Here is a 21,535-nt window from a genome sequence, read left to right as displayed (position 1 = left end):
GAGTAAGCAACAGCATTACACTCAACATTGGCACTCAAAGCAAAATGGGTTCTTACGCAGTTAAAGATGTTTTGTGTGCTTTAACAAGCTGTGAAGATGGAGTACTCATCTGTTGCAAGAAAAATGATGCCAGTGCACATGTTTTGTTACTCCGGTTATAGGAAGTTACAGGAAAGGCAAAGGCCTGAATAAGTTGCACTGCTGTGTGCCTTAAAAGAACAAACATGCTTGTAGTCTTATATAAAATTCCTTTGGCCTGTCTATGGGTCAGTATCGTTATTTGTCACACAGCAAGATCACCTCATCAGTAAATTAGCACCGTTTCTCTCACATTCCCTTCTCAGGAATATTAGATGTAGTTATCTCTTCATCTTGCTCCCTTTAGTGATTCTCCTCTTAGAGTCATAGAGATGTACTACACGGAAACAGACCCTTTAGTCCAACTTGTCCATGCCGACCAGATATCCTAAATTAGGCTAGTCTCATTTGCCAGCACCTGGCCTATATCCCTCCTAAACTCTTTCTGTTCATATACCCATCTAGATACCTTTTATTGTATTTGTATCAGCCTCGTCCACTTCCTCTGGCAGCTCATTCCATGCAGACACCACCCTCTGCGTGAAAAAATTGCTAGTCAGGTCCCTTTTAAATCTTGCCCCTCTCATCCTGAACCTATGCCATCTAGTCTGGACTCGCCCACCACAGGGAAAAGACCTTGTCTATTTACCTTATCCATGACCCTCATGATTTTATAAACATCTATATGGTCAGCTGCCTTCTTGCTAACTTGCCAGATTTTCAGCACATTTTCAGACATACTAGGTCTAAAAGTTCACTCTTTGCTAGTGAACTAAGATATGGTTGATTCATAAGATGGATTTCATACACTAACTCAATTCTGATCTCTGCTGACATCCTCACACACTGCTAGTTTGAAATGTGTGACTATAATGGTGATCACTGCATACAAAATATGCTGCATACTACTAATCCCTGGACATACCTGATGATATAAGGGCATCATTGGGGGCATCATTTAACTCTGGTTAGCACTGCTACCTCACAGCGCCAGGGACCTGGGTTCAATTCCACCCTCTGCTGACTGCAAACTCCATATGCATGATGCCCCATGACTGTATGGGTTTCCTCCAGGTGCTTCAGTTTTCTCCCAACAATGTGCAGGTTAGATAGATTGACCATGCTAAATAGCCCCGTGTCCTGGGATGTGTAGGCTGGGTGGATTAGTCATGGGGAAATGCAGGGTTGTATGGATAAGGCTGGGGGTTGCGGGGTTGGGGTGGGGTGGGCGGGAGTGGGTTTGGATGTGATTAGTTCGGTGGGGGGGGCGATGTGGACTTGATGGGCTGAATGGCTTGCTTTTGCACTGTAGAGATTCTATGATTCACTGAAGAATTTGCCAGTCAGAAATGTTCCATTTTAATTGAGTGGCGTGAATTTTATTTGTATTTCTCATGTTCCCCACAAGATAATGTGTCTTTCTGGTGGAGTAAGTGGGACAGGCTGGTTGGAATTTCTTTGTATGTTTGAGTCCTCTGGCAGATATCAGGTACTCTGGCTGGTACTGAGCCTCTCTGAGTTTTGATGCAAATTCAATTGTCTTGCTTATGATCCAGCAACTGCCATCAGTAGTGGGCAATTTGTTGGAAAGGATTCAGAGGGACAGGATTTACATGTATTTGGAAAGGCAAGGACTGATTAGGGATAGTCAACATGGCTTTGTGTGTGGGAAATCCTGTCTCACTAACTTGCTTGAGTTTTTTTGAGGAAGTGATGAAAAGGATTAATGCAGGTGGACATTGCCTACATGAATTTCAGTAGGCAATGAAGGTTCCTTATGGTGGATTGGTTAGCAAAGTTAGATCCTGTGGAATACGGAGAACTAGCCATTTGGATACAGAACTGGCTCAAAGTAGAAGGGTGGTGATGGAGGGTTACTTTTTCAGACTGGTGACCTGTGACCAGTGGTGTGCCACAAGAATTGGTGCTGGATCCACTGCTTTCTGTTACTTACAGAAATGATTTGGTTGTGAACATAGGCGTACTCAGTAAGTTTGCAGACTACACCAAAATTTGGAAATGGAGTGGACAGTGAAGAAGGTTACTGCCGAGAAAAACAGGACCTTGATCAGATCGGCCGATGGGTCAAGAAGTGTGGAAGTGTTGCATTTCGGAAAGGCAAATCAGGCAGGACTTATCCAGTTAATGATAAGGTCCTGGGGAGTGTTGCTGCACAGAGACCTTGGAGTGCAGGTTCACAATTCCTTGACAATGGAGTCGCAAGTAGATAGGATAGTGAAGATGATACTTGGTACGCTTACCTTTATTGGTCAGTGCATTGAGTACAGAAGTTGGCAGGTGCTGTTGCAGTTGTACAGGACATTTGGTTAGGCCACTTTTGGAGCACTGTTCAATTCTGCTCTCCCTGCTCAGAAAGATGTTGTGAAACTTGAAAGGGTTCAGAAAAGATTTTCTGTACCTTTTTAGAGGTGCCAAAGGTTGGAGGGTTTGAGCTATAGTGAGAGGCTGAATAGGCTGGGAATATTCTTCCTGGAGCATCAGAGGCTGAGGGGTGACCTTATAGAGGTTGAGAAAATCATAAGGGGCATGGATAGATTGAACAACCAAGGTCTTTTCCCTGGGGGTAGGGAATTCCAAAACTAGAGGGCATAGATTTAAAAGGGATCTAAGGTGCAACTGCTTTCATGCAGAGGGTAGTGCATATATGGAATGAACTGCCAGAGGAAGTGGAGGAGGCTGGTTGAATTACAACATTTAAAAGGCATCGGGATGGATACGTAAATAGGAAGGTTTTAGAGGGATATGAGCCAAATTGGACCTAGATTAATTTAGGATATCTGGTCAGCATGGATGAGTTGGAGCGAAGGATCTGTTTCCATTGTTGCACAGCTCTATGATTTTAAGAAGGGGAGGTGACAGCCTAGTGTTATTATCACTGGACTGTGACTCCAGAACTCCAGCTAATATTCTGGGGACCTGGAATCAATAAAAGTCTGGAATTAAGAATTAAATACTGGCCATAAATCCATTGTAAATTGTCAGAAAAGCCCATCTGGTTCACTAATGTCCTTGGGAAGCTGCCGACTGCCTCCTGACCCACAGCAATCAGGGATGGCCAATAAATGTTGTCCTGGATGGTGACACTCCCATCCCTTCAATAAACAGAAGTCACCTGTTTGAGCATAGGATCAAACTTGGAACTACAAATGTCATTAGTTGGTGTGGTTCAGCTTTGTAGTGGCTGGTATGCTGTGATTAATACCTATGTCTTGAATTTTTAATCACTTGACAATTGTCAATTGACTCTTGGCTGAAAGACCAGTGTGTTTTATCTGAAAGTTTTAAGAAATATCCTTTTTTATAACATGAATGCTGCAGTCTCTGAGAGCCATTCTCGCTGGTTATTGCAGTTGTAAAAATTAGTTCCAGGATTCTGGTTGGTCTGATTTGACAGCATATTTATTACACATAAGCTCTGAGTGAATTTTTCTAATACTAATTTTTAAAAAAGCATGCAAGTACACGCAGCAAGTATCTCTAAGGTATGGAAAAAGGTGTTCTCCAGTGGCTGTATTTTCTTTCTAGGTGTGTTGTATAAGTCAGCTCTCTCTCCATGCACAACACTGTTAAGGTTCTGACAGGTTCTTTCACACAGTACTCAAGGGATGCTCTGTGTTTACAGCAATGTACCCATCCCTGACATTCACAACTCTGCTACATTCATCAGGGGTTGGAGGAAAGAGGTGGTTGTTCCCAGGATGCCAATCAGGATAAAGATCCAGAGGAAGATCCGGTCAATTACCATGGCAACATACTTCCAATCATCTTGTACCTGTAACGAGGAAAATCAAATTATTAGACTATAATTGATTTAATGTAAGGGAAGAGACAGCACAGAAATGATTTACAAAGTTCATTCTCCACAGACCCTATTGAACACTTCCAGGGTATATTGTATGCTCAGCTATATACCAAGGCAACTCTTTAAACAAAGCAAAATACTTCTGGAGATCTGAAATAAAAACAAAGTACAAAAGAAACTGAGCAGTTTAAGCAGCATCTGTAAATTGAGAAACAGTTAATGATTCGAATTCAACATGGGACTTCAATTGCAACATTTAAGAGGCATTTGGATGGGTATATGAATAGGAAGGGTTTGGAGGGATATGGGCCAGGTGCTGGCAGGTGGGACTAGATTGGGTTGGGATATCTGGTCGGCATGGACAGGTTGGACCGAAGGGTCTGTTTTCATGCTGTACATCTCTATGACTCTATAACCTCTTAAAATAGTACCTGGCTAGGTAAAGCACTGATTTGATATAGAATAAAGCTCTGTCTACCACTCTCCACATCAATCGCTGCTATTGCAGGTATAGCATGGAGTTAGCTAGAGAGTAAAGCTTTCTCTACATTGCCCCATTTGCTCTTCCTCAAGATAGTGGGTTCTACTAGATGATCCTTGATACATTGCCCAAGATTCTTGGTGCCACCTTGCTCAGTTTTGGTTATTCAACTGTGTAATGCACACAATCATATTCTGTTCCTGGGTGATATTCAAACACTAAAAGCAAAATACTTCAGATACTGGAAATCTGAATCACGCATAATGCTGGAGAAACTCAGCAGCTTTTGCAACAGCGATCCAGAGTTAACATTGCAGATCTGAACTGAAGTTGGACAGGATGGTTGAGAAGGCATTTAGTATGCTTGCCTTCATTGCTCAGTATTTTGAGTACAGGAGTTGAGATGTCATGTTGAGGTTGTACAGGATGTTGGTGAGGCAAGTTTTTGTCGCTCTGCCATATGGACCATATTATTAAATTGGAGAGGAAAAGATTTATACAGATGTTACCAGGACTGGAGGGTTTGAGTTATGGGGAAAGGCTGGATAGGGTGGGACTCTTTTTACTGGAATATAGGAGGTTGAGGGTTGATCTTATAGAGGTTTATAAAATCATGAGGGGCATAGATAAGGGGAACAAAGTAAGGGTCTTTTTTTCTAGGGGAGGGGATTTCAAAACTATGGGTCATATTTTTAAGATTAGCAGAGAAAGTTTTAAAAAGGGCATGTGGGATGACTTTTTTACAGAGTAGATGGTGTGTGAAATGAACTGCCAGAGGAAGTGATGGATGCAGGTACAGTTACGTTGTTTAAAAGACAGGGAAAGTTTGGAGGGATACAGGCCAAATGCAGGCAAGTGGGACTAGTTTAGTTTGGGTACGTGGTCAGTATGAACTAGTTGGACTGAAGGATCTGTTTTCATGTGCTGTGAATCTGTGATACTATGGAGTTTTGAAGAAGAGTCATATTGGACTTGAGACCTTAACACTTTCTCACTCCACAGTTGCTGCCTGAGCTGCTGAGTTTCTCCATTCTGTTTGTTTTGCACTACCCAACACTGTAATTTAGCAACAGAAAGCATGAATGATTGTCTCTGGCTGTTCTGTGTCCAGCTGCAGTGTTTTGTGTTGGTGCCATGGCTGGCAGCAGACACCGCAAGGCACTGGAGCAGTATCACCAACGCGGCAAGTGCACCATCCTGCGAATTTGTCTGAGCACAAATCAGGAATTAAACCTGGTATATTCTGGTCTGTGTGGATCAGTGCCATGTCACAGCATGCAGTGTGAAACAGGACAATTGAAGGATGCCTATTCATTAAAGAATTTCAGTAAACATTAATCAAACTGTTCTTTTAAAATCCCACTGAAAGCCCAGTCCAGCATTGATCTTAAAAAAAAGAGGCTCTGACTGGAGGTGCAGTACCAGCCTTTGCCACCAGATGTCAACCTGTGCCACTGGAATAGGTGGATCTTGTTATTTGGGGAAGTTAGGAGGAAAGCAATCCTGCAACTATCTGATGAAACACTCATAATCACTGTTATAACACAGAAGGAGACCATTTGGCCCATTAAGTTTATGGCTGGCTCTCTGTTGTGCAAGCCAGTCCCATTGCCTCATTTTCTCCTCTTGTGACCCTGCAAGTTTATTTCCTTCCAGTTCCTTATTCATTTTCCTTCTGAAACCAGTTACTAACCCGTCTTCCAGATAAGTTATAAAATGAAATATCAGTCGTGCACAACTTTATCTGGCACTAAATGCAGAGTGAAAAATTCTGCATCTGTTTAAATGGAAATGCACCTGTAATTTTTGTCTCTCTTGTAGTTACATCTCTGTCCTTTCTCTCTGCTGTCTCACTTGCCTCCCCCTCACGTTTCTTCTCTTGCTCTCCGTTTTTTTTAAAAAGTACACTTCTCCCTCCTGCTGCAAATAATTAAAATGAGTGGATTGGTGGATGGCGTAGTTTCAGATAAATGTCCAAAGATAAAGGGAGAACATTTAGATCACTCAGTAGACATGAAAGCAGAAGTTTTTCATGAGTTGATCAGTCTTTGAAGAAACCTTTACTTCCATCATTCCTAAATTTGACTACATGATGAGAGAAGCAACAAACCAGAAAGTAACTTCTCAAGGATCTGGCCCATGAGATGAATAGTGGCAGCAGGTTTAAGGAATAGGGGATTCCTGGTCTGACATTTGATGAACTTCATAAGCTAAAGGAGTCTCCCTTTTATGTTGGAGGAGCATATTTGCTGTAAGCAAAGCTCTGCTGAGGCTGCCTGCTGATCTCAATTTGTCCTGTTTAATTCTATCCATTGATGTTAAAGTAATGTGTCTGTTAACGATGCTGTAGTTTGGTAATAACATTTGATTAGGACCCCCAGGAGTTCTAAGCTCCCAAAGAGACTCATGAGTTTGATAATGAGCTCAGCTTCTATTTATACTGCACATCGCTCAAATTTCCACAGAGATGTACTTTCAGTATCATTTAGCACCACGTATTTGGTTGACAATATCCCTACTTTTATGATCCAAAGTCCTCATTGCCTTGATATAACTATAACAATATTTAAAATTGCAACTGCACATACCTAGTTAACTTTGTACGTCTAATGGAAAATGACCACACTGACAAGGAAAATTGCTGTCTAGCATCTTGAACAGAAACCTGTAAATCATTATTGGACGTGGGACATAATTGGAGTTTAATCTCTCCTTTTGCCCACCCTATTACACACCTCCTGTTATCTTTATTTCTTCTCCCCACATGTTGCCTCAATTCTTGCTTCCAACCTGAATTTTCCCTGTTCTGATAAATGAAATTCCAACTCTTTAAGTTGCCAGAGATGCTGCCTGACCTCTGGAGTGTTTCCAGCATTTTATCTCAGATTTCCAGCGTCCACAGTACTTTGCTTTGTAATTACAAAGTGCTACTTCTACATTCAAATGTGAACATAAGAAATTCTAGAAGACGTATGGACACTGGATGTGTGGCCTGAAAATGGGGATGGCGTTCTGTCTGCTCGGCCCAGTTCCGTATGTCTGACCCTCCAAGTCTGCTTCATTTGAAGAAACCCCTTTGTTTGTCTTGGTATCAAAACAAAATGAATGCACCTACAGTTCCTCACCTCTTTAGACTCATTCTGCAGCTTCATGTTTTCTGCAATGTAGGTGATGCTCGCAAGTGCTTCTTGAACCTCCGGAGGTAGAGAGGAGATTGCGAGCAGACCATCTAGGGACTCTGTGCTGGAGCTTTGTGTTGAGCTGATGCCTATGTCCCAATTCTTCATCTTGCAGAACCTGCAGTGAGTGTAACGAGGGTCCTGGTAGCAGAATCCATCCACTGGACATTTGGATTTGGAGCCGCCGTTAACACTGGTGAGCTCAGCAGGGCTGCTAAGGAGCTTGGGCTTCTTCCGAACCTCTGAACCAGCCATCGGTCTCTTCATGAACATAATTCGTGGCAGCAGCTTTAAGAATATGGTTTTCACCCAGACTGGCATGGTATGGGTCGTGGGGGTTCTGTAATGGATGTTGAGCACAAAGACAGTTATAACAATGGATAGAATCACAAAGATCATGGTGAAGAGCAGATATTCCCCGATTAGAGGGATCACCAGAGAGGTAGATGGTATGCTCTCTGTGATGACCAGAAGAAAAACAGTAAGGGACAGCAGCACTGAAATACTCAGAGTCACCTTCTCCCCACAGTCAGAGGGCAGGTAGAAAACCAAAATGGTCAGAAAAGAGATCATGAGGCAAGGGATGATAATGTTGACGGTGTAGAAGAGTGGCATTCGTCTTATGTAAATGGAATAGGTTATGTCTGGATAGATCTCTTCACAGCAATTGTACTTGATGGCGTGTTTGAACCCTGGTGCAGCAATGATCTCCCATTCACCACTTCCCCAGAAGTCCTTCCTGTTGATCTCATTGCCAATCAGAGCCAAGTCGATTTTGGCCTGGTCATGGGTCCAGGAGCCGAACTTCATGCTGCAGTTCTGGTAGTCGAAGGGGAAGTAAGTCACATCCATCCTGCAGGAACTCTTGAATATGGCCGGTGGTATCCAGGTCACAGTGCCATCAAACTTCACCAAGACTTTGGTCTTTTCATCCACTTGGAAATCAGCAACCGCACTGTGGTCACAAACGTTAGAGAGAGAGAGAGAGAGAAAAATATCAGTCTCTACTTCAATTATCAATGATTTCTAACCCCCCATACTGAATTTTGACATTTTATCCTTTAATGGGATTTGGCCATTTATTGTCTTTGTATTGAGTGTGTCACTCAGCTATTTCAGAGGGCAGTTGGGAGTCTGATCACATTGCTGTGGGTCTGGAGTCACATACCAGACCGAATAAGGATAGCAGATTTCTTTTTCTGAAAAAGGGAATTTGTGAATTGTTCTTTTTTGTAAAAATGATAGTTATCATCATTTGAATTGGTTTTATATTCAAGGTTTTGTTAGTTGCATTTCAATTCCACCAAATAACATGTAGGGTTTGAACGCATATCACTGGAGTATTAGCCTGTGGTTTTGTTGCCTTGTGGTTATTACCACTACACCACCATATCTGTTTTTCATTTAGAAGTCTCACGTTCTTAATTTGAAGAGATTATCTCAAATGGGGACTGAGGAGCGAGTCCTTTTCAGTTAGACTACATAAGAATGATGGGCTGAATGGCCTACTGCATTGCCAAATGACATGGCTATAAGTAGCCATGGTGGGCCACAGATGGGTTTAAACAGTCTGTGACTCACATAGAGTCATAGAGCTATACAGCATGGAAACAGACCCTTAGGCCAAACTCGTTCATGCTGACCAGATATCCTAAACTGATTCCATCCCATTTACCACCACTTGGCCCATATCCCTCTAAACCCGTCATATTCATATACCCAGCCAGATGTCTTTTAAATGTTGCAATTGTACCAGCCTCCACCACTTTCTCTGGCAGCTCATTCCATACACGCACCACCCTCTGCGTGAAAACGTTGCCCCTTAGGTCCCTTTTATATCTTTCACCTCTCACCCTCTAGTTTTGGACTCCTCCATTCCAGGGAAGTACCTTGTCTATTTATCCTATCCATGCCCCTCATTATTTTGTAAACCTCTATAAGGTCACCCCTCAGCCTCTGATGCTCCAGGGAAAATAGCCCCAGCATATTCAGCTTCTCCCTATAGCTCAACCACCGCCCAACCCTGGCAACATCCTTGTAAATCTTTTCTGAACCCTTTCAAGTTTCACAACATCCTATAGCAGAGACCAGAATTTAGCGCAGTATTCCAAAAATGGCCTAACCAATGTCCTGTACCGCTGCAACATGACCTCCCACCTCCTAAACTCAATGCACTGACCAATAAAGGCAAGCATACCAAATACCTTCACCATCCTATCTGGGACACCACCTCAAGGAGCTATGAACCTGTACTCCAAGGTCTCTTTGTTTGGTAACACTCTCCAGGCTGTACCATTGAGAGTGTAATGTGCACATTCATCTCAAGGTGGTGCTATTCTTCCAGAAAGATGGTGAACTCACTCCAAACATGCCCTGTAACAACTTATCCACAAAACATTGACCATTTGACAGTTTAGTAACATCTTTCAAGGATGACTTAGAATCATTTACCTACGGTAGTGCGACTCAGTTGATAGACACTTGAGCTAGTATGTTTTGGCTGAAGCCTCAATCTTAAATCAGAATAACACTTGCAATAGAGGGAAGGGCTGCAATATCATCAGTGCTTTGGATGAGGTATTCTTGGGTCCTGCCTTTTGCTTTTATGGGTAGCACAGCTAAATAGAGATTTCACGATGAAAGGATGAAATTTAAAAGGCTTAAAGTATATAGTGGTAATGATAAATTTGGACAAATGAAGCAAGGCCAGATTTACATTTAAGTATGTACCTTGCATGACCTCCGGAATCCCTGTAGTGTTTAATAGGTTATTGATCGATAGCAGGTTGTGTTGGCTTGTTCACTGACCTTAGTAATTGTGTGTTAGACTGTGGGTGCAGTTCTAGAATTAGAACAATGAAGAAGGGTCCCGGGACTTGAAACGTTCAACACAATGCTGCTGGAGCAGCTGAGTAATTTCTGCAGTTTGTTTCTCCAGTAATTTCTGTTGCTTGTTTCAGATCTCCAGCATCCACACAGTTCCTTGTTTGTGTGCCACAGGGATCACTGCTGGGGCCACAGTTATTTCACTGTGTAGTACCGACTTAGAAAATAAATGTGTGAGCATACTGTAGCCAAGTTTGTGAATGGTACAAAGATATATGGGAAGGCAAGTGGTGAGGATGAGACAGAGGTAACCAAGGGATGTCGAAAGGTTGTGAATTGACAATAACCTGACAGAATATAATATGGGAAAACGGGAGATTATGAACTTTAGGAAGACAAATAGCAGAGCTGAACTTTGGTTTGAATAGAGAAGGATTGTGAAAATCTCAACATGGAGTGATTTGGGAGTCCTTGTGTGCAAATCACAAAATGTTAAGCTAAAAGTGCAACAGATAATAGGGGAGGCAAATGCAATGTTGGCCTTTACTTCAAAGGAAATGGAATATAGAAAGAGGTAAGTCTTGCTAAAACTGTACAATGTATGAGTTAGACTGCACCTAGAATCCTCTGCACAGATTTGGGCCTCTTATCTGAAGAAAGATACATTGACATTGGAAGCAGTCCACAGAAGATTCACCAGGTTGCTGAGGGCGATATTATTTTCTCAGAAGATCGTGAACCTGTGAAATTCTTTACCACCGAAGGCTAGAGAGGGCGGGATGTTAGCTATGTTCAAGGCTGAAATAGACAGATTTTTAATCAGCAAGGGAATTGAGGGTTATGCGGAAAACACAGGAAGGTGGGGTTGACCATTATCAAATCAGCTGTGATCTCATTGAATAGCTGAATGGGCTGAATGGCCTAATGATGAACACATCACAAGCAATGAGCCAAGGATAACACTTAACTATACAGGATAGAGATTAGATCATTGTGCTTACAAATGGCCTTCCATTGCCAAAGAATGCCATAGAGAGCATGTAGTGTAGATTCATCGAGCTGGTCTCGGAATTGCAAATATTTTTAGGTAGACACTTAAATGGTGGAGGAAAAGCCAAGATCTAGTAGAGTGAATCGGGCAAACCAATTTTGTTTTGTTCAGAGTGAGTCACAAGGAGTTAAAAGTGCCATTGAGAAAATGAATGTCAAGGTAAGGAGAAATGATATTGTTGGAATATGGAATGCATATCTAGAGGGAGTGGTGGAGGCAGAGAGTGTTTAATCTTTAAAAAGACGAATGAATGAATGAATAGATAGAGCAGTGAAAATATCGGGCTAGTCAGGCTAGGGGGTTGTAGTTTGTGAATTTTTCTAGCAGAGGTCCTACATAAATATTTTTAAAATTCATTCACAGGATTGTAGATTGCTGCCTGGGTCAGCATTTATTGTATATCCCTAATTGCCCCATAGGGCAATTAAGAGTCAACCACATTGCTTGGATTTGGAATCATATATAGGCCAGACCAAATAAAGACAGCAATTTTCTTCCCTAAAGGACATTAGTGAACCAGATGAGTTTTTCCTGACAATCTATTCACGATTATCATCCGATTCTTAATTCCAAATGTTTGTTGATTTCAAATTCCACCATGGCAAAATTTGAACCCAGATCCACAGGACATTACCCGGTTGTCTGGATTAAACATCTAGTGATAATACCATTAGGCCATCACATCTCTTCGTGAGTCTAAGTGGTCTCTTACCATTGTGTACCAGATTTTCATCTCAGCCTGTCTTTACAGGGGGAGCATAAGTTATAACATTTTTCACATCGTCAGGACATCCCAAAACATCTTCCAGTCCAGTGTCATCATTGTCATTTTGTAGAAGAGCACAGCAAGATCCCACACGTGAAGGGGCAGCATGATTGCTCAGTGGCTAGCACTGCTGTCTCACAGTGCCAGGGACGCGGGTTAGATTCCAGCTTTGGGCATCTGTCTGTGTGGAGTTTGCACATTCTCCTGGTGTTTGCGTGGGTTTCCTCCGGGTGCTCCAGTTTCCTCCCACAGTTTAAAGATGTGCAGGATAGTTGAATTAGCCATGGTAAATTGCCCATAGTGTTCAGGGATATGTAGGTTATATGCATTAGTCAGGGCTAAATGTAGAAGTTTGGGTGTGATACTCTTTGGAGAGTCAGTGTGGACTTGTTGGGCCAAAGGGCCTGTTTCCACATTGTAGGGATTCTATTGTATAAATGAGCAATCATTCTGTGACAGTAATGGAATCATCATTACTCTGGATATTTGATGAACTACTGCCCATTGAATGACTGCTGTAGGATTACTTTTATTCACTTAAAGAATGTAGTCAGACTTCAATATGTCATTTGAAAGGCAGCATTTCTGACAGTGTGGTGTAATGGTAATGTTAATGGAATAATAAACCAGAGACGCTGGCTAATGATATTTTTAATCAGTGATTGTATGACACACTTCTGGAGCTGGTGGGACTTGAACCCAGCCCTCCTGGCCCAGAGGCCAGGACACTATCACTGTGCCCCAAGAACACTAGACTCAGGCTAATGCCCTGGCTTCATGGATACAAATCAGCTGGTGGAATTTAAATCCAATTAATCCTGGAATTGAAAACTAAAAGTTGCCTGCCCATTTGTTGTCACTAAAACTCATCTGTTACATTAATGTCCATAAGGGAAGGAAATCTATCTTCCTTACCCAGACTGGCCGACAAGTGACTCCAGACCCACAACAATGTGGTTGACTCCTGTGGAGTTCCTCAGCTCAAGGTCATTTGGAGGTGGATAGCAAATGCTTGCCTTACTGGTGATGCTGCATCCCAAGGACAGAGTTCACTCTCGTGCCAGTCCAGATAATGGAGAGTTGATTGCTGTACCAGTTTCTTTGGTACAATTTACCCAAAATCAGCAAAACATTAGCAGAGTATCGTGGAATTTTAAACACAAATTGTGTTCAATTAAAATTTATTTTCCAGAATCTGTTGGAGTAGATTAAAAAGCTCCTAGTAGCCTTTAGTCATGGCCATATAGTTAAGAGAGTGAATTTGATTGCTGTTGGGCCTTCTGGTACAGCGAATGTTCCTGCCTCTGGGCCAAAAAGTCTGGGTTCAAGTCCCACCTGTCGTGAAAGTGTGTTATAACATGTCCAAACAGGTTGATTAAAACAACTTAAAGGTTTCTACTTGGGTATTTTCTCCAAGTCAGTCTATTCAGAGATGTTATTACACACAGGTTAGGTGAATTGGCCATGCTAAATTGCCCGTAGTGTTAGGTGCAGAGGTAAATGTAGGGGAATGGGTCTGGGTGGGTTGCACTTTGGCAGGTCGGTGTGGACTTGTTGGGCCGAAGGGCCTGTTTCCACACTAAGTAATCTAATCTGCTGGAGCATGTAGGATTTGAATCCAGGTTTCCTAGCCTCAAGCTAAGGAGGCTATCATTGTGCTTCATGAGCCCCCTCATGTTTAGTTAGAAACTAGCCCCAGACATCATACTAGTCAAACTCATTGGATGAATTAATCAGCTGTGCATGTTTCTGCTAATTTTTATGAACCTTCCAAGGGTTTTATAATTAGGTTGGGCCTCTTCTTATATTAGCCGCATGAGGGAGATTTAAACAATCCTTGGATAAGCACATGGATGATGATGTGGGGGGAGGGCTTAGATTAGTTCACAGATCGGCGCAACATTGAGGGCCAAAGAGCCTGTTCTGTGCTGTATTGTTCTTAGGAAGGGTTTGGAGGGATATGGGCCGGGTGCTGGCAGGTGGGACTAGATTGGGTTGGGATATCTGGTTGGCATGGACGAGTTGGACCGAAGGGTCTGTTTCCATGCTGTATATCTCTCTGACTGTATGACTCTATGATCTAGCTCCATTTTGATCCAGCCAATCTCCCTATCTCTCTGACATCTTTGATGAATTTCCATTAAGCTTTATGGGTTTTGCACATAAATGAATCAGTTGGAGAACATGGATGATTTACTGGTGATGGTTAATAGATGAGAAGCATAAGTGATTTGTGGTGGGTAATAATCATTCAGTTGTGTGCAAGAGCACTTTTGGAAAAATATTTTTTTCAAAATTGGTTCCTTTTGAGTGGAATTTCGGTGCCCTGAAACGCATTCAGAATGAATACTTGTTTCCAACATCAAGCTTCATGGAATTGCAGAAAGGTTTTGGCACCAAGGAGGCCATTCAGCCCCTTCAGTCTGCGTCAACCAGTTATCTATTATCATCTAGTGCCAATCCGCTGCTTTTTGACTATATACTTGCACATTTTCTTTATTCAAATAATCATCCCATGGTGTCCAGAATTCCCTCCACCTCCATTGCCCACTTTTCACCACCCCGCCTCCTTGGATGCCCCATAATCAGCCCCACCTCCTCCTTGGGTGTCTTTTAGACCTTTACCTCTACTCCTACAACCACTCCCTCCCCACCTTTCCCCCCCCCCCCAAACAAGTGTCCCCTCTATAAGACCATAAGACATAGGAGTGGAAGTAAGGCCATTCGGCCCATTGAGTCCACTCCGCCATTTAATCATGGCTGATGGGCATTTCAACTCCGCTTACCCGCATTCTCCCCGTAGCCCTTAATTCCTCGAGACAACAAGAATCTATCAATCTCTGTCTTGAAGACATTTAGCTTCCCGGCCTCCACTGCACTCTGCAGCAGTGAATTCCACAGGCCCACCACTCTCTGTCTGAAGAAATGTCTCCGCATTTCTGTTCTGAATTGACCCCCTCTAATTCTAAGGCTGTGTCCATGGGTCCTAGTCTCCTCACCTAATGGAAACAATTTCCTAGCATCCACCCTTTCCAAACCATGTATTATCTTGTATGTCTCTATTAAGTCTCCCCTTAATCTTCTAAACTCCAATGAATACAATCCCAGGATCCTCAGCCGTTCCTCGTATGTTAGACCTACCATTCCAGGGATCATCCGTGTGAATCTCCGCTGGACACGTTCCAGTGCCAGTATGTCCTTCCTGAGGTGTGGGGACCAAAACTGGACACAGTACTCCAAATGGGGCCTAACCAGAGCTTTATAAAGTCTCAGTAGCACAACAGTGCTTTTATATTCCAACCCTCTTGAGATAAGTGACAACATTGCATTCGCTTTCTTAATCATGGACTCAACCTGCATGTTGACCTTTAGAGAATCCTCGACTAGCACTCCCAGATCCCTTTGTACTTTAGCTTTACGAATTTTCTCACCGTTTAGAAAGTAGTCTGTGCTTTTATTCTTTTTGCCAAAGTTCAAGACCTCGCATTTGTTCACGTTGAATTCCATCAGCCATTTCCTGGACCACTCTCCCAAACTATCTAGATCCTTCTGCAGCCTCCCCACTTCCTCAGTACTACCTGCCTGTCCACCTAACTTCGTATCATCTGCAAACTTCGCTAGAATGCCCCCAGTCCCTTCATCCAGATCATTAATATATAATGCGAACAGCTGTGGCCCCAACACTGAACCCTGCGGGACACCACTCGTCACCGGCTGCCATTCTGACAAAGAACCTTTTACCCAACTCTCTGCCTTCTGTCAGACAGCCAATCCTCAATCCATCCCAGTAGCTCACCTCAAACACCATGGGCCCTCACCTTGCTCAGCAGCCTCCCGTGTGGCACCTTATCAAAGGCCTTTAGGAAGTCTAGATAGACCACATCCACTGGGTTTCCCTGGTCTAACCTACTTGTCACCTCTTCAAAGAATACCAATAGGTTTGTCAGGCATGACTTCCCCTTACTAAATCCATGTTGACTTGTTCTAATCAGACTCTGCTCTTCTAAGAATTTAGAAACCTCATCCTTAATGATGGATTCTAGAATTTTACCAACAACCGAGGTTAGGCTAATTGGCCTATAATTTTCCATCTTTTGTCTCGATCCTTTCTTGAACAAGGGGGTTACAACAGCGATCTTCCAATCATCCGGGACTTTCCCTGACTCCAGTGACTCTTGAAATATCTCAACCAATGCCTCCGCTATTTCCTCAGCCACCTCTCTCAGAACTCTAGGATGTATCCCATCGGGGCCAGGAGATTTATCAATTTTAAGACTTTTCAGCTTTTCAAGCACTCTCTCTTTTGTAATGGCAACCATACTCAACTCAGCCCCCTGACTCCCTTTAATTGTTGGGATATTACTCATGTCTTCCAATGTGAAAACTGATGCAAAGTACTTGTTAAGTTCTCCTGCTATTTCCTTATCTCCCATCACTAGGCTTCCAGCATCAGTTTGAAGTGGCCCAATGTCTACTTTTGCCTGTCGTTTGTTTCTTATGTATTGAAAGAAACTTTTACTATCATTTCTAATATTACTGGCTAGCCTACCTTCATATTTGATCCTCTCCTTTCTTATTACTCTCTTTGTTATCCTCTGTTTGTTTTTGTAGCCTTCCCAATCTTCTGATTTCCCACTGCTCTTGGCCACTTTATAGGATCTCTCTTTTTCTTTAATACATTTCCTGACTTCCTTTGTCAGCCATGGCTGTCTAATCTCTCCCTGGATAATCTTTCTTTTCTTGGGGATGAACCTCTGTACAGTGCCCTCAATTATACCCACAAACTCCTGCCATTTTTTCTCTACTGTCTTCCCCGCGAGCCTCTGCTTCCAGTCTATTTTTGTCAGTTCCTCTCTCATGCCCTCATAATTACCTTTATTTAACTGTAACACCATTACATCCGATTTTGCCTTCTCTCTTTCAAACACCAGACTGAACTCTACCATATACTGGATTAGTGGTGCTGGAAGAGCACAGCAGTTCAGGCAGCATCCAGCGAGCAGCGAAATCGACATTTCGGGCAAAAGCTCTTCATCAGGAACTCTACCATATTATGATCACTGCTTCCTAAGGGTTCCCTTACTTTAAGATCTTTTATAAAGTCTGGTTCATTACAAAGCACTAGGTCCAGAATAGCCTGCTCCCTTGTGGGCTCCATGACAAGCTGTTCCAAAAAGCCATCCTGTAAGCATTCCATGAATTCCCTTTCTTTGAATCCCTCTAATTTTGTCTTGCTTTGCAGAAAAATAATTGTGTGCTGAGTCCCCAAAATCCACACTCTCCTGCCCGGATACACTTGCCACTCTGTGAGCTTGAACTCATAATGACACAGACTCAGAAGGAAGAATCTCACTAACTAACTGACAATTTCAAAGCAACTCACTTTTACTCTACATCTGCAAAACTGTCAGTATGCATGGTGAACTATATTGCCTATTCGTGAAATGGGCACCCTGTCTCATTAAGTGCACGGCTCATGCAGATTAATTTATTGATTTTAATGTGAATTAGTGTTCCTGTAAATTTCACATCGCTTCAGTCGTACTTTGGCAGCATTTCTCCCTGCATTGATCTCAGCCAAATGAAAATGGGCTGGTAGATTAGAAAAAGGAGGAGAATGGCCATCAGCCCAATGCAATGCAGCATTGGTAGAATCATTGCCAAACCACTACCTTGTCTGAAAGTAAGCCAGAAGCAAAACACGAGGAGCTCAGAAAAAAAAGTCCTTATTTTTAATTGCAGAATTAACCTTGTCCTTTCAAACTAGTTCTACTTTCCATCTTTTGACAATATTTTGATTCTGCCCTTTGTACTGGGAGATCCAAGATTATTATAAATGTTTTCTAATAACAACTTGTACGTGAATTCCGTCAATCATCAGCAGTATATTCAATAAGGAGAGAAGTTCCACACGCAGAGTAGTGAGAATGTGGAATTCACTACCAGAGAATGGGCTGGAGATAAATAACTTGGGTCTTCTCAAAGGAAGCTAGTTGTATTCATGAGGGTAAAGGGAATACACAGATATGGTCAGAAGACTGAGATTTAGTGCATACTGTTGAAGGAGATTTGTGTGGAGTACAAACCACAGAATCGATTAGTTGGACCAGATGGCTCGATTCAGTCTAAGTTTTTCCAACTCTGTCTAGTTCGAAAGAATGGTCACATTGGACTCAAATCATTAACATTGTTTCTTTCTCCCAAAATGCTACCAGAGTCTTTTTTTGAGCACTTTCTGCTTTTATTTCAGATTTCCAGCATCTACAATATCTTGTGTCTGTTTGGTGGACTTGATTCTGTTTATTTTACGTAATCAGTTCCACTCCATGAATCTGCCCAGCTCTACATTACCAAAGGATGATAAATCTCTCCAAGTCTCGCTTGTATAACAGCCTGTGGTCTCTCGAATGCCTTGCTGTGTGGGTGCACCATGGAATTATTTGGCATGGGCAATTGTGAGACAGATGAGAGGCTAAATATCCTTGTCAGTTACTTTACTCGATCCAGATTTCACATCAAGTTGTTTTGAGCTAAAGCAAGTTTGCCTCCTGGTGATGCTGGATTTTGTTGGGGCGTGGTTGCATGGACACTGAGAGGCCTAAGATAGCCCAGCCCAATGTGTTTGTTTAGATCAGTAGGTTGATTAAGTATGGGAAACATTACACCCCAGCCCAGGCCAATTTGACACTCGAATGTGGGGACCACTAGACAGCAAGAGCCCTGATATTTCTCTACGATTGCCTAAGAGCAATTGCATCTGTCAAAAGTACATCTGAGAGCAACTAATACAGCCCTGATCTGGGCTCAAAATAAGCATCTTGTGGTGCAGTGGTAGTGTCCCCACCTGTGAGCAAGGAGACCCGAGTTCAAGTCTCACCTGCTGCAGAGGTGTGTCATAGCATCTCTGAACAGGTTGACATTGGGAAAATAGACTGGGATCAAACGAGGGCTCTTGTGCACTGGTAGTGTCCCTACCTCTGAACAAGAAGGCCCAGGTTTAAGTCTCACCTGCTCCAGAGGTATGTAATGACATCTCTGCACATGTTGATTGTAAATATATCTGGGAAATTAATTGGAAACTTTGCTGTCTGTTTATCTTGGCTCTATATTGAATACTGTGGCTTACTAATTAACCCATTTCAGATCTAGTCATGGAAATAATATAGCCTGTTGTGAATGGGGTCAAAGCTTACAGTTAAGCTGTGTCAGTAACTAGTTGATTTGACCTCACTTCTTTGTTACTTACTTGTTGTACAAGACAATGTCTGGTTTCCAGATTTTCTCAGAAGGAATGCGAATAGACTTGACACCTCCATATTCAGCAGGATCCCACTTTAGCTTATAATCACTCCATATCTGAAGACGGCAGAAAGGACAAAAGGCACAGTATGAAGTTATTGAGCACAAGATTACATTGTGACGTGTGGTATTAAAACAAGAAGTTATAGTTGTGTCGCACCTTTAACATAATTAAATATCACAAGGCACTTCACAGGGACATTGTAAAGCAGATTATGACATAAGCCACACAAGATGACATTATCATGGTCAAAGAGGAAGGTTTTGATAAGTTTCTTAAAAGAGGAAATCAAGACAAAGCTGTCAGGAGGAAATTCCAGAATTTGAATCTTAGTGGATGTACCTTAAGTTACCTAACTAAATAATGGTTGGGATTGCATTAGAAACTAGAACTAGGGGAGAGCTGATGGCTCAGAGGCTTGTATCATATGCTCTCTCATTAATTTTTCTGATAAGTTTCTCCCTATCTACTCTGTCCAGCCCACTCATCCTTTTGAAAACTCTATCAGATCTCCTCTTGGCCTCCTTCACTCCAACTATAACAGTCCCAGCTCAGAATCTCTATAGTGCAGAAAGAGGGTATTCAGTCCCATCAAGTACACACTGACCCTCCAAAGAACATCCCACCTAGACAGAGCTGCCTGTTCTATCCCCATAACTCTGCATTTCCCATGGCTAATCCACCTAACCTGCACATCCCTGGACACTATGGGGCAGTTTAGCATGGCCAATCCACACAGATAGAGGGAGAATGTGCAAACTCCACACACACAGTCACCCAAGGCTGGAATCAAGCCCGGGTCCCTGGCAGTGTGTGAAGCAGCCGCGGGGGATCTTCAATCTGTCCTCATAACTGAAGTTTCTCATCCCTCGAACCATTTGTATAAACCACTTCTGCACTCTCTCCAATACATTCATATCCTTCCTATAATGTGGAGCCCAAATCTGGACTCCAGCTGAAGTCTAATAAGTTCATGATGCTTGCTCTTGTACTTGAGATAAAGAGGGGCAGGGCCAAACAGGGATTTGAAAACAAAGATAAGAATTATAAAATCAAGACGTGGCTTGACCAGAAAGCAACTTAGATCAGTGAGCACAGGGTTGATGGGGGAATAGGACTTGGAGTGAGCTAGGACAGGGACCAGCAGAGTTTTTGGTGACTTCAGCTTTACAGAGGGGAGAATGTAGGTGATCAAACAGAGCGGTGAAATTAATGTATGGAACAGTCTATTAAATGATAATGCCCATTATTTTATTGTATTAGTTCAATAGAACTGAAAGGTTAATATATTTTTCCAAAAACCAATAGGTCTGTGAGGATATGGAGACAGCATGGACCATTGTTATGCCCTAATTGGACAGTGATCCATATTAGCTATATAACACGTATCAGTAAGGTTTGAGGCTTGCTCTGATTTACATTTGCACAGAATTACAAGCACAGCAGGCGAAGAATTTTTGACCATAGATGAGTAGACCCATGGTCTTATGCACAAGTAGTCTAATTTAGAGTGGTGCTGGAAAAGCACAGCAGGTCAGGCAGTATCCGAGGAGCAGGAAAATCGACGTTTTGGGCAAAAGCCCTTCATCAGGACTATTTTCACAAGTAGTCGAATGTCTGATATTTAGCAGGTAACTGTTTGTCTGTCTGTTTTAAGCCTGCAGTTCTAAATGGGACAATAAGAACATCAGAACAGGAGTAGGCCATTCAGCCCATTGAGCTGTTTCCACCATTCAATTAGATCATGACTGATCATCTACCACAAGACTACTTTCCCACATTATCTCCATACTCCATGATTCTATTGGTCTCCAAAACTTAATTTCTGTCTTGGAGATCCTCAATGACTAAGATTCCACAGCCCTCTGGGATAGAGAATTCCAAAGATTCGCCACCATCTGATGAAAGAAATTCCTTCTTATCTCGGTCTTAAGCCACATGTCCCTTATTCTGAGACTGTACCCCCAGCTATTGACCAACTGCAACCACGCCCAGATTCCTCAATCTTTTCTCAAAGGAAAATTCTCCCAT

At 42.5% G+C, this 21,535-nt stretch overlaps 1 protein-coding gene across 1 annotated transcript in view; it reads right to left on the bottom strand.

Moving 5' to 3' along the window:
* Window positions 1–3,482: 3,482 nt before the first annotated feature.
* LOC140458410 (neuronal acetylcholine receptor subunit alpha-3-like) overlaps window positions 3,483–21,535 on the bottom strand; it is a 29,991-nt gene continuing 11,938 nt past the window's right edge. Inside the window, exons 4-6 of the mRNA XM_072552920.1 lie at window positions 19,451–19,560; window positions 7,508–8,516; window positions 3,483–3,871 (exon numbers count right to left, since the gene is read on the bottom strand). Coding sequence (XP_072409021.1) covers window positions 3,743–3,871; window positions 7,508–8,516; window positions 19,451–19,560 — 1,248 coding nt within the window. The 3' untranslated portion in view covers window positions 3,483–3,742. The remainder of the gene's footprint in view (window positions 3,872–7,507; window positions 8,517–19,450; window positions 19,561–21,535) is intronic.

This window comes from Chiloscyllium punctatum, chromosome 33, assembly GCF_047496795.1.
Source record: "Chiloscyllium punctatum isolate Juve2018m chromosome 33, sChiPun1.3, whole genome shotgun sequence".
Lineage (NCBI taxonomy): Eukaryota > Metazoa > Chordata > Chondrichthyes > Orectolobiformes > Hemiscylliidae > Chiloscyllium > Chiloscyllium punctatum.
This window is presented reverse-complemented; position numbering and strand designations above follow the sequence as displayed.